The sequence below is a fragment of the Carcharhinus amblyrhynchos genome, chromosome 2 (genome assembly GCF_965287045.1).
Source record: "Carcharhinus amblyrhynchos chromosome 2, sCarAmb.v2.hapA, whole genome shotgun sequence".
Lineage (NCBI taxonomy): Eukaryota > Metazoa > Chordata > Chondrichthyes > Carcharhiniformes > Carcharhinidae > Carcharhinus > Carcharhinus amblyrhynchos.
Window position 1 is genome coordinate 139,840,194 of NC_137325.1, and position 14,390 is coordinate 139,854,583.

General features: G+C 44.3%; 1 protein-coding gene across 3 annotated transcripts in view; it reads right to left on the reverse strand.

Moving 5' to 3' along the window:
* xylb (xylulokinase homolog (H. influenzae)) overlaps positions 1–14,390 on the reverse strand; it is a 287,142-nt gene that overhangs the window by 76,768 nt on the left and 195,984 nt on the right. For all 3 annotated transcript variants that reach the window (XR_013889542.1, XM_080213346.1, XM_080213354.1), the window contains exon 18: positions 12,101–12,195. Coding sequence is in view for 2 of the 3 variants with exons in the window: in XM_080213346.1 (XP_080069472.1) it covers positions 12,101–12,195 (95 nt within the window). In the remaining variant the exon portion in view is untranslated. The remainder of the gene's footprint in view (positions 1–12,100; positions 12,196–14,390) is intronic.

Below are 14,390 nucleotides of genomic sequence, written 5' to 3' on the forward strand. Positions count from 1 at the left end.
TAACTCACACATTTATGGACTGTTGATGTGGGAAGCTGAGGCCATCAAGAGCAGGAGCATATCCCAGGTTATGGAAGAGAGTTGTACAGTCACATAGTACATTCTGTCTGATGCTGATTTAGCGTTGGCTATACATCCTTGCTTCTCTGAGTCACATTAAACCACCATCGATTTATTACACAACCTTCCCTCATTCATCCCAGGAATCAACCTAACGAACTTTTGCTGAACCACTTACAATGAAAGTATTCCCCTCCTTATGTAAGAGACCAGGATCACATATAGTACTCTTGGTGTGTCTTCCTAATGTCCTGTACAGTTGGAGCAATACTTCCCTACTTTTATACCCCGTTCACTGTTTACATAGATTGGGGGAAAGTCTGAAGTCATTGTCTTCTGACCCACAGCAAACTCCACTCACTGGCTACTGACTCCATCCTTCCCCAGCAGCTGTTTCAAGACTGTACCAGGCTGTTTACAATCTTGACAATATTTTTGCAAGGACAACATTTTGTAAAATGATTATGTTTTGGACTGACTCATTGATTCAAGGTAAAATGGAAGGACGAAGTAGTCTGCTACAGATGCTGCCTGACAACAAGCCTGTGTGGCTTCTTACCATGGAATATTGTGGATAGTTCTGGGTGCCACACTATAGGAAGGATGTGAACACATTAGAGGGAGTGTAGATGAAGTTTACAGGAATGTTTCCAGGGATGAGAAACTTCACTTTTGAGGATAGATTGGAGAGATTGGGACTGTGCCCTTTGGACAGAAGAAGGGTAAGAGAATTTTTGATAGAGAGGTTCAAAATCATGAGGGGCTGGGCAGACTAACTGGGAAAAAACTGTTACCACTCATAAAACGATGAAGAACAAGAGGGCACAGATTTGCAAAAGAAACAAATATGATGTGAAGATAAAGTTTTTCACACAGTGAGTAGTTTGGGTTTGAAATGCACTGCCAGAAAGTGTGGTGGAGGCAGGTTCAATTGAGGCATTCACGAGGGCATTAGATGATTACTTGAATAGAAACAATGTGCTGGAGTATGGGAGAAAGGGAGGGGAATGGCACTAAATCATGATGTTCACTTGGACATGCAGATATGATGGGCCAAGTGGCCTCATTCTGCACCATTACAATTCTGTGATTCTGAGATAGGGAACTCAGGTCAGAAGTTGTTGAAACAGGGCAATTTGAAGGAGATGACGGAGAATCTTGGCCACTTGCTGGAGAGCCAGTGAGAGACCCGTGCTGCCTCCTCTGGAAAGGCCCAATCAGGCAGTTGTGAGGTCACTGGCAGGCCTTCCACAGGATCAGGACTCTAGAGGCACAAAATCATGCTTGGCAAGAGCTGCTAGCCAATCAGAGGTCAGCAGCTCTGTTGGAAACAAGGGAGTCAATGGCTACGGCTGGAACAACACCCAATGGATCTCAAAGTGACTCACAGTAGAGACAAATGATGGTGGGAAGGGTTTCACAGGAGAAGGAAATGGAAGGGGCTCATCGGGGGTTGGCTCTGAGTGGACACTGCCTGATGCTGAGTTGGTTGGTCAAGCACTGAGTGTATTTGAACAAGATTTGGCTCAGTTAAATTCATTAGGCGATGGCCCAGTGGTATTATCACAGGACTATTAATCAGCTAATTTTCTGGGGACATGGGTTCAAATTCCACCATGGCAGGTAGTGGAGTTTAACTCAAAAAAACCATGAAACCACTGTTGATTGTTGGAAAAAACCCATCTGGTTCATTAATATCCTTTAGGGAAGGAAATCTGCTGTCCTTACCTGGTCTGGCCTACATGTGACTCCAGAAACAGCAATGTGGTTAACTCGCAATTGCTCTCAGGCAAATAGGGGTGAGCGATAAACGCTGGCCAGCCAGTGAAACTCAAGTCGCACAAATGAAGAAAAAAAGTTAGCTGGACAGCTGGTTAGAGATGCAGAGCGATGCCAACAGTGTGGGTTCAATTCCTGTACCAGAACCAACTAGGTGGTTCCTAAATCAACTTCGCCCCTCATCTGAGGTGTTGTGATCCTTAGATTAAATCACCGCCAGTTAGACTTCACCCTCAAAGGGGAGAGCAGCCTATGGTCATCAGGCTCTGTAGCGACTTTACACATACGTACATAGAAACAAGGAGCAAGAGTAGGCCACTCAGCCTTCGAGCCTGCTCCTCCATTCTTGTAACCTCATTCTTGATCTTGTAACCTCATTCCCGCCTACCTTTCACCCTTTTGCTTCTCAAGAATCTATCTCGCTCTGCCTTAACAATATTCAGAGACTCTGCTTCCACTGCCATTTGAGGAAGAGTTCCAAAGACTCACAACCCTCTGAGAGAAACAAATTCCCCTCATCTCTGTCTTAAATAAGCGACCCCCTAATTTTTAAACAATGGCCCCTAGTTCTATATTCTCTTACAGGTGGAAACATCCTCTTCACAACCACCCAGTCAGCACTGAATGCATACTGTAACTCAATGACAGAGGATTTGGGCAGCATGGTGGCACAATGGTTAGCACTGCTGCCTCACAGCACCAGGAACCTGAGTTCAATTCCCAGTTTGGGTTACTGTGTGGAGTTTGCACGTTCTCCCCGTGTCTGCATGGGTTTTCTCCGGGTGCTCTGATTTCCTCCCACAGTCCAAAGATGTGCAGGTTAGGTTGGTTGGCCGTGCTAAATTGACCCTAGTGTCAAGGTGAGTAACAGGGGAAATATGTGAGGTTATAGGAACAGGGCCTGGCTGAGATTATGGTCGGTACCAAATCAATGGGCAGAATGGCCTCCTATTGCACTCTAGGGATTCTATGATTCTATGATTTAGCCTGCAGACGGCACTGGCTGAACAGATTTCCATTTGTGCTGTAGTTTGACTCCATTCCAGCAGGCAGTGCAACAACGAAGACTGAGAAGAGTGTTGGTGCAATAACACAACCTTCCTTGCCCTCAGTCCAAATATGAACTGGATCTGTAATGAATCCATTCGTGAAGATCACGGTTTGCATGTCATTGTGAAGCAGGTGGAGGATGTGACAAGATGTGAGTGCAGTTAAAATGGAAGAGGACACTCCATAATCCCTCACGATTGACAGTGTCGAGGTCAATAAAGGCCACATATTAGAGTTAGTTCCCAGCACTTCACTTGTAGTTGCCACGCAGTGTCCATCGTGCCCTTAGTGGGTGGAATCCAGATTGTGACTCTTGAAGAAGCTCTTCAGCCACCATTGATTAATCACCTTAATCGCAGACTGAATGATGTTATACTGGCCACGGTATTATGGGGGACAGCTTGGGAATGATGGGAAGGTGGTAGACTAGCAACCTCTCCTATTTTATATGCCTACCACCACGCGCCCACACCGCCCCCCCAATATGCTGACTGGTGGAAGGTGGGGGCTGGGAGAGGGGGGCATAAATTCCCCCTGTATTGCCAAAGTAAATTCATTCACTAATGGTCAGGTGGCCTCTGTAAATTCTGACATACAGCATTTTAACTCATCATCGATAGGAAGACATCTAATCAGAAATTAGTTGGAATTATTCAAATCTACCAACTCAACAAGTGAGAACGAGGCACATTACCCATGCTAATTTATGGTAATTAATTTGCTCAAAGCAGCCTTAATGCTTTGACTGCATTTACCACATGGTAATAAGTCAGTATAAAAATGACCAATGATCGGGATATCTCTCCCAAGGGTTTAATTTCATCTGGTAAAACACATTGATGAATGTTCCTGTATAAAATTTGTTTGCGTGTTATTTTAGCAAAGTCATTAAGCCAATTAAAATAAACAGGGCAGCTTAAACATTGCTTTAAAGGAACAAAGGAATTTTATGCAAATGCTTTAACTGTTGCACTGGCAGAGAAAATTAAACCCCAGAGTGTTTAGTTACAGGAGAAGTCTAGCTTCTAATTAATTAATTTGCATGTGTTAATTAGGCATAATTGCCATACTTCACTAATATGTTTTCTACTGTGCAATAAATGCACCCTTAAAGCTTCAGAAAGCAAGGAGTGGCTGAAGTAGAAACACAAATAGAGCGGGTTAGATGAACGTTACTGGGAGTTCTTTGCATAAAATACTTTTCACTGTATTCCAATACATGTGGCAATAATAAAAACAAAGAACATTGCAGCGCAGGAACAGGCCCTTCAGCTCACCAAGTCTGTGCCTCTAATCTAATATTTTCTTGCCTCTACTTGGTCCATATCCCTCTAATCCCTGCCTTTTCATGTATCTATCCAGATGACTCTTGAACGTTGTTACAGATCACCTCCTGCAGCAGCGCGTTTCAGGCATTCACCACCCTGTGTGTGAAAAACTTGCCCTTTATATTTCTTTTAAACTTTCGCCCTCTCATTTTCAACCTATGCCCCTGAGTAATTGATCCTTCAACCCTGGGAAAAAGACTCTGACAATCCACTCAATCCAAGCTTGTCATAATCTTGTAAATCTCTATTACGTCCTCCCTTATCCTCTGACGCTCCAATGAAAACAATCCAAGTTTGTTCAACAGGCAGCATGGTGGCACAGTGGTTAGCACTGCTGCCTCACAGTGCCAGGGACCTGGGTTTGATTACCAGCTTGGGTCACTGTCTGTGCGGAATCTATACATTCTCCCCGTGTCTGCATGGGTTTCCTCCAGGTGCTCCGGTTTCCTCCGGGTGCTCCGGTTTCCTCCCACAGTTAGAAAGACGTGCTGGTTAGATGCATTGGCCATGCTAAATTCTTCCTCAGTGTGTACCCCCTCAGTGTGGCGACTAGGGGATTTTCACAGTAACTTCATTGCAGTGTTAGTGTAAGACTACATGTGACACTAATAAGTAAACTTTAAACTAAGTTTAAAACTTTCTTCATAGTTCATATTCTCCAAACTAGGCAATATCCCTGGTAAATCTCTTCTACGCTCTTTCCAATGCATCAACATCCTTCTGGTAGTGTGGCAACCAGAATTGTACACAATATTCCAAATGCAGCTTAACCAAAGTCTTATACAGCTGTTACTTCCTCAAACAACTCAATCAAGTTTGTGAGGCACAACTTCCCCTTCACAAAACCATGCTGCCTATCGCTAGTAAGCCTACTCTCTTCCAGCTGTGAGTATATCTTGCCCCTAACAATCTTCTCCAATAATTTCCCCACCTCTGATGTAAGGCACACAAGCCTGTAATTTCTCAGATTGTCTCTTCTGCCCTTCTTCAACAGAGGAACAATGTTAGCTATTCTCCAATCCTCTGGCACCTCACCTGTGGCTAAAGAGAATACAAAGATTTTGGCCAAGGCCTCTCAGTGTTCTGGGATAGATCTTATTTAAAAGACTCCCACATATCGGATGTGGATTTACCCTCAAACAGTCACATCCAGTCTACATTCCCTAGCTCCTGCCTAACACTGTCGTTGTTAACCTCCCCCTAGTTTAGTACTTTCATTTTGGACTATTGCTATCTTCTTCTACAAGTACCTTGAAACTTACAGAATTGTGATTACTGTTCCCAGAATGGTCCCCCACTGAGACGTCAATCACCTGTCCGGATTTGTTTCTCAAAACCAGGTCTCACATGGCTCCTTCCCGAGTTGGACTATCTGCACATTGCCTCGAGAAGCACTCTTAGACACACTGAATAAACTCTGCCCCATCCAAGTCCCTGACACGAAAGGAATCCCAATTAGGGAAGTTAATCACAGCAACCATGTTGTTTTTACATCTTACCATAATCTGCTGACATATCAGTTCCTCCACTTCACACTGGCTGTTGGGAGATCTGTAGTACAACCCCAACAGTGTATCTGCACCGCTCCTGTTCCTGAGTTCTACCCATAAGGCCTCACTGCATAATCTCACCAAGGTGTCCTCCCCCTGTTTAGCTGTGACATTCTCCCTAATCAGTACAATAACACCCCCACCTCTTTTGTCACCCTCTCTATCTCACTTGAAGCATCTAAATCATGGAATGTTAAACTGTCAGACCTGTCCTTCTTTCATCCAGGTCTCCATAATTATCACAACATTGTAGTTATCCAAGCTTTAAGTTTATCCACCTTACCTGTCATACTCTTCGTGTTAATTATGCTGGCTGCTTTTCCGAGGCAGTGGGAAGTGTAGACAGAGTCAATGGATGGGAGGCTGGTTAGGTGGATTAGCCCATGGTAAAATGTGCAGGGTTATGGGGATCGGGTGGGGGGAGAGGGGGGTGGGAGTACTGTGTAAAAGTTGATGCTGTCTTGATGAGCTGAATGGCCTCCTGCACCGTAGGATTCTATGATTCTACTGTTCTAAGGTCATGAACTAAAGTGGAGGTGGACATGCAATTTGGTACTGCCGGTCTCTGTGGCGCTTCCAAACCCTGGGCCATCTTGAAAGAGGTTGGCTCATGGTCAGATTGACTGCCGTCTTGGGAGAGGGCAGGTAGCCAGTTCATGCTAAATGTATTTAATTCAGGTGCCAATTTGAGGCCCTGTTCCAGTGGCGGTTGGGATTTCTAGTTAGCAGTGCAGGCAGCCCACATTGGCCTGGCTCAGGTAGAATGGCCAATGGATCATGTGGAACCATAATGGCTGCCAACCCACAGCTGTGGCCGCTGGACATCACTGAAGGGTCAGTCCCCCCAGAGAAACATGGCCAGATTGGATGGTGAACCTGCTCTCTGGCCTTTAATTGTCTGAAGCATTGAAAATTGTGATAGACATGTCTAAAGCACACCATGCGGTGCGGAGCCTGGAACTAACACAATGATAGGTTCCCAATATCTGATTAAAAATTCAATCCCAGGGACACTGTGTGGAGTTTGCACCTTCTCCCCATGTCTGCATAGGTTTCCTCAGGTGTTCAGGTTTCCTCCCACACTCTAAAGGGGTGAGGGTTAGGTTGATTGGGCACGCTTAATTGCTCCTTAGGGTTCCAGGATGCGCAGGTTAGAGGGATTAGCAAGCTAAATATGTGGGGTTAAGAGGGTACGGCCTGGGTGGGATTGTCATAGGTGCAGATTCGATGGGCCAAATGGCCCCCTTCTGCACTGTAGGATTTTATGACTCTATGACACTGAATGACCAAATTAAAAAGGAGCTTGGATAGGCTGGACTATAGAATACTGAATGTGGACATATAAAATATTAAGTGATTGGCAAAGGACGACGAATTGTGGCAATAAAAGATGGACGGCATTATTTTACAGCACAAACATACACAGTAGATAGATTTATGGATGATAGTGGATTGGTATAATGTAGCAGTAAAGAAGATGAATAGATCCTGGGCATGTAAATCCCAGGAAATAGAACAGAAATCTCAAAATAATCCTGAAGTTGTACTGAGTGTGGTTCCAACTTCCCCTGGAGTTCTGTGGGGTGTGTTGGAGGGCATGAGGGCAGGGGAGAGGTATTAGGGAGGGCATGAGAACAGTGGAGAGGGTATGATGAAGGGCAATTAAATCGATTATTGGGATTGGGTTCTTGAGTCTGTAGGAGAGGATAAAGAAGCTGGGAATATTTACACTGGAGAAGGGAAGGTTCAAAGCATGATCCTGCAGGAATGGTCAAGATTCTAAAGTGATAAATGAGACAACATCAGGATGTCACAGATGCTGCAAGAGGGCATAGCCTCAGGTTTAGAAGAGACATTTTAGATTTAACTGCCATATGCAGAACTGAGCTATCATATGGAATGGATGGTCAAGGGAGGCATGAGGCTGACTGTGTCATTTAAAAACAAATATTTATTAGTGTCATAAGTTGACTTACATTAACATTGCAATGAAGTTACTGCGAAAATCCACTAGTCACCACACTTCAGAACCTGTTTGGGTACACTGAGGAAGGATTTTAGCATGGCCAATGCACCTAACCAGCATGTCCTTCGGACTGTGGAAGGAAACCGGAGCACCTGGAGGAAACACACGCAGACACAGGGAGAACATGCAAACTTCACAGAGGCAGTGACCCAAGTCAGGAATTGAACCCAGGTCCCTGGCGCTATGAGGCAGCAATGCTAACCACTGCGTCATCGTGCCATCTAGGTCAAGTCACAGTTGGATAAGGGCCAAAGGGAAAATCCAACAGAGGGATATGAGAGGTGTCTTGAGATACGTGATCATTTTTAGGTGGAGCTAATCAGATGGACTGCAATGACTTATAAATTTCTGCGTTCTTAGCCTGTATGCTCCCAGTACAAATAGGTCAAGTATCTCAAGTCTCTCCTGATAAGTAACAGTTCCCATTCCTGGCAACATCCTAGTGAATCTAGGTTATATATCTCTATGACTTTAATATCCTTTCTATAATAGGATACTCAAAACTGTACAAAGTACTATAATTGAGGCAAGTTACAATCAGCCTCACAACTGAAATAAATAAATGTATCAGAGAAATATCCAAGTATTTTATTCATAACACTATTGTCAAAAGTAATGGGCTTTTCAAAATTTAAATGTTAACTTACTGATTTCCCCTGAGAAGTGCTAAAAAAAACTGAGCAAAGATGGTGTGGCATGACAGACTGGAATGTATGTGGGAAGAGTGGAGTAACTGAGAGCTGGGGAGACATCAGAGGGGTGAGTATGATGGCGAGGTCTTGTCATGCTCACAGCCGTGATGAAATATTGACTGTTCTTATAGGTTTATACGACCCTGTTATTTATCAGGAACTTCATACTTTGCAAAGCTTTTCTTCATATTTCAGTTACTTATCACTCACCTCATTCACACAACTGTAGCAATATTGCTACCTTTCCAGAGATTAGTGGGTTGAATTCTGCCAACTGTTGCCACCACTGGGATCAAAAGTAGGAGGTGACTCTGCTACTCATAGAAACCACAGAATCCCAACAGTTTAGAAGGAGGCCATTTGACCCATGAATCTACACCAACCACAATTCCACCCAAGCCCTATTCCCATAACACCACAAATTTACCGTTAATCCCTCTAACCTATGCATCTTAGAATAGAATCATAGAGTCTAGTGTAGAAGGAGGCTATTCAACCCATCAAATTTGCATCGACGATGATACATCTAGCCCCTATCCCCATGTATTTACCCTGCTAGCCCCCCCCGATACTAAATGACAATTTAGCATGGCCAATCAACCTGACCCACACATCTTTGGAGTGTGGGAGGAAACCAGAGCACCTGGAAAAAGCCCAAGCAAACCTGGGGAGAATGTGCAAACGGCACACAGACAGTGACCCAAGCCAGGAATCGAAACCGGGTCCCTGGCAGTGCTAACCGTTGTGCCACCATGCCGACACTTTGAGAGACTGTGGGTGAAGAATCCAGGTGGCATAAGACTGAGGGGTAACCTGATGAGGTGTATAAGATTATGAAAAACACGGACAGAGTGGATAAGGAGCAGCTGGTCTCCTACATTGAAGGGTCAGTCATGACGGGACATAATGAGAACACAGAAATACAAAGTGAGGAGCAGGAAATTTAAGGTGGATGTGAGGAAAAATGCTTTTACCTAGAGGGTGGTGATGGTCTGGAATATGCTGCCTGGGAGGGTGGTAGAGGCAGGTTGCCTCACATCCTTTAAAAAGTATCTGGATGAGCACTTGGCATGTCATAACATTCAGGGCTATGGGCTAATTGCTGGCAGATGGGATTAGATGTTTCTAATGTGTCGGTGCAGACTTGATGGACCAAAGGGCCTCTTCTGCGCTGTACGATTCTATGATTCTATGAAACCAGAGCAGTGCAGTTATAGTAAGGGCAGCCACGGCTATCGGGGGTGCCCATAAAAAAGGTTTCCCACCTACCGCAGGAGTCCACTGGAAGGCCAGAAGGTTTCACTGTGACTGCAGCAGGCCCTCGCAACATGGAAAAAACAACCCTGGAGGCAATAAGTTGCCTTAATTGCCCATTTAAGTGGCTCAATTGGTCACCCAGGCAGTATTGTACTGTGGCAGGAGGATTGGGTCTCCTCTCATTGTCTTCCCATATGCTATTTTGCCAGTCTCCCGCCTCCAAGCCTATCGCCATAAGTCTGTGAAAAATCAGCCTGAAGTTTCTCTAATTCAGACAGACTGGAGAGATTATTGACTAAGAAAGATGAAGAGAACAGTACCAAAAGAAAATAAGAAATAATGGACCCCATGTGTGCACTTGTCAGAGAAAGCCTTGTGTGGATGACTTAGAACAAAAAAATCAGTTCTATCGATTGACCAATCTGCTCACAATCTACTTAGATGGTACACTGAGTGGTCCATCATCATTATTTAACCACACTTTAAGGACTTTTAACTTCTAAAAGGTCTGCATTTGCATTAGTATTTTCTTCACTTGAACTGCACTGTTCACACGGACACACACAGCTCACTGCTGGAGGACTGCCCATCATTGACCTCATTGCAATAGTGCAGCTCAGATAAGGACATCTCAACTGACAATGAAGCATTTCTGCTATCAGTTCACGTAAACAGCAGAAAGATGCCTGCTTAAGTGTAAACTTTGGCTTGGGCTATGCAAGCTTTAACGAGAGGAACTGGGGAAATAACAGCCAAGGTTCCCACTTCTGATTCTTATCCTCTGACCTTGCTGGAATGGAGACCAGGTGGTGGGCAATAATGTGGAACTTGCCGCAGTGCCCTGTATGATTGAACAGAATACTCATCTGTCAAGGTGGTCAGTTGGCTCAAAAACAAAAACAAAATACTGACAAAGGGCCATCCTGATTCGAAACATTAGCTCTATTCTCTCTTTACAGATACTTTCAGACCTGCTGAGATTTTCTAACATTTTCTGTTTTGGTTGGTTAGCTCAGTTGGATGGACGGTTGGTTCTTGATGCAAAGTGATGTCAACAGAGCAGGTTCAATTCCCTTACTGGCTGAGGTTATTGGTGAATCACAGAAACCCCACAGTGCAGAAGGAGGCCATTCAGCCCATCAAGCCTGTACTGACAACAATCCCACACAGGCCCTATCCACATAAAACAATGCATTTACCCTGCTAATCCCCCTAACACTAAGAGGTAATTTACCATCATCAACCCACCTAACCTGCACATCTTTGGAGTGTGAGAGGAAATCGGAGAAGCCAGAGGAAGCCCAAGTAGACAAGGGGAGAACGTGCAGACTCCACACAGTCACCCGAGGCTGGAATTGAACCTGGATCCCTGGCGCTGTGAGGCAGCAGTGCTAACTGGCCGTTCGAAGGCCCAACTTTCTCAAACTTGCTACTCATCTGAGGTGCGGTGACCCTCAGGTTAAATCACCATCTCAAAAAGGAGGAAAGCAACCTATGTTTTAAAGTTTATAATTTATTTATTAGTGTCATAAATAGGCTTACATTAACAGTGCAATGAAGTTACTGCGAAAATCCCCTTGTTGCCACACTCTGGCGCCTGTTCGGGTTACACTAAGGGAGAATTTAGCAAGGCCAATGCACCCGAACCAGCATGTCTTTTGGACCTTGGGAGGAAACCAGAGCACCCGGAGGAAACCCACGCAGACACGGGGAGAACATGCAGACTCCGCACAGGCAGTGACCCAGGGCTAGGAATCGAACCGGGGTCTCTGGCGCTGTGTGGCAGCAGTGCTAACCACTGTGCCACCATGGTCCCCTGAGACTTTGGCGACCTTCATTTCACCATGAATACTCGTCTTTTGAGCTCTGTGCACACTTAGGAAAGTTTAGAGGGACACTGGTCCTGTCTGTGGAAATGTATTCACAGTAAAAAGTCTGACAACACCAGGTTTAAGTCCAACCAATTTATTTGATAGTAAACTCACTAGCTTTCGAGGGGTTTCCCTCTTCTTCAGGTGAATGGAGAGTTCTGGCCTCAGACAGAGCATATAAAGCACAGACAGTTTACAGATTACAGATCTGTAATCTGTAACTCTCCATTCACCTGAAGAAGAGGGAATCCCCTCGAAAGCTTGTGAGTTTACTATCAAATAAATCGGTTGGACTTAAACCTGGTGTTGTCAGACTTTTTACTGTGTTTACCCCAGTCCAACGCCGGCATATCCACATCATGAAATGTATTCAACCAGATTTGTGGAAAAAAATGTAGAAAAGTATTTAAAATTAGCAAAATGCATTCCACTCTGAGGGTGTCTCTCTCTCTCTATCTCTCTCTTACACATTCCCTCTTGCTCTCACCTTATCAACTTCACAGGTTGGAGTAACCGCCAGCTTGGGTTCTGGTGCGATTTTCACCGTATCTGCAAAAGATTGTCCAGGTGCTGCTTGCAGTCCTGAACACAAGAAGACAGAAGCAGAAAGGTAAGTGATGGCTCCAGGTCTATTACGAGATTGTAAAAAATACTAGAAACACAATATAAAAGTTATAAATATCGGAACTGCCCGGTGCGTTAGTCAAGATTCGAAAGAGAAAAACACAGTTAGAAACATAACATCAGGGCTGCCTATTTCCAACATTTGGGGTGGAATTTTCCGTTTTTTTCACAAAATGTTGCCTCAGGTGGGAAAAATTGTGCTGCCAGATTTTCCCACAAATTTTTCAGCACTGGAAAAAATGCTGGGGGTAAATCCTAATGTGAAGGGGTAATGGAGCAAAGAAATTCATAAGATGGGGAGGCAGTGGCCAAGTGGTATTATCACTAACTATTATTCCAGAACCAACTAATGTTCTGGAGACCTGGGTTCGAATCCCGCCATGGAAGATGGTGGAACTTCAATTCAACAGAAAAAATTCTGGAATTAAGAATCTACTGATGACTATGAAACTGATTGTCAGAAAAACCCATCTGGTTCACTAATGTCCTTTAGGGAAGGAAATCTGCCATCCTTATCTGGTCTGGCCTACATGTGACTCCAGAGCCACCGCAATGTGGTTGACTCTCAACTGCCCTCAGGCAATTAGGGATGGGCAATAAATGCTGGCAATGCTCACGTCCCACAAACGAATAAAATGAAAGATACAGGAGCATAATTATGCCATTTACCCATCGGGTCCATTCTGCCATTCGATCATGGCTGATATGCTCCTCATCCCCATTTTCCTGTCTTTTTCCCATAACCCTTCAACCCATTACTAATTAAAAATCTGTCCAACTCCTCCTTAAATTTACTCACTATCCCAGCATCCACCGCTCTTTGGGGTAGTGAATTCCACAGACTCACAACATTTTGGGAGAAGTAGTTTCTCCTCAACTCTGTTTTAAATTTGCTACCCCTTATCCTAAGACTATGACCTCTTGTCCTAAAATGCCCCACAAGAGGAAGCATCCGCTCCACGTCTACTTTAACCAAACCTTTTATCATCTTGTATACCTCAATTTGATCTCCCCTCATTCTTCTTCATCTCCCCTCAATGATATCAAAATGTATGGTAATGGGGTTCCCGGAGAAGCCCATTATGTAATTGTTGGGAGAACAGAGATAATTCAGCGAGGAAATCCCAGCAGCTTGAAAGCCAGTTTTTGAGTCCTAAAGGATTTTCCTCCTCTGCCAGCATTCCTACCCATAGGTGCGGAAAAAGATAGAAAGAGGAGCAGAAAAGAAAAAGAGACAGAAAGAACAAAGTAAAGACATGCTTCATACGGTGAATATTGATGGGTAAAACCCTGTTTACTCAGAACCTGTTGCCTGAGGAGAATTGGCTAAATCCTTGAAGGCTGAAATTGAGACCCTACAAGCAAAGTTTAAAGTTTATTTATTAGTGTCATAAGTAGGCTTAACACTGCAATGAAGATCCTGTGAAAATCCCTAGTCGCCACACTCCGGCACCTGTTCAGGTTATACTGAGGAAGAATTTAGCATGGCCAATACACCTAACCAGTGCATCTTTCAGACTGTGGGAGGAAACCGGAGCACCCGAAGGAGAACGTGCAGGCTCCGCACAGACAGTGACTCAAGCTGAGGATTGAACCCGGGTCCCGGCTGTGAGGCAGCAGTGCTAACCACTGTGTCACCATACAGCCCACTGCCTACTGATCAAGTGGACTGCCTACTAACAGAGTGAGGTTGTCTCTGTTGTTTCTACTATTTCATATGTCATTTGTAGTTCATAGCAATCATGATTTGCCTGTTAATTTAACTGATTCTGACTTACATTGAAGTAAAAGTAACATAAAGTGAAATGTCCAGTAATTTCATTTGGGACTCTACCAGTAATTTGGTTATTTTGGTTTATGGATCCCCAAGGGATTCATATTCCCTCCCTAGCTCTGTAACCACCTGCAGCCCGACCACCCACCAAGAGCTCTGTGCATCTACAATTCTGGTTTGTTGCTCCACCATTGGTGGGTGTGCCTTTGGCTACTGGAATTCTATTTACAAATCTCGCTGCCTCTCTAACACTCTCACCTCGGGTTCTTTTACTCAGTTAAAGATGCTATATAAATGCAATCTGTGATTATAATTTATTCTTCATCATAGAGTCATAAAGTTGGACAGTGCAGAAAAGATCCTTTGGCCCATCAAATCT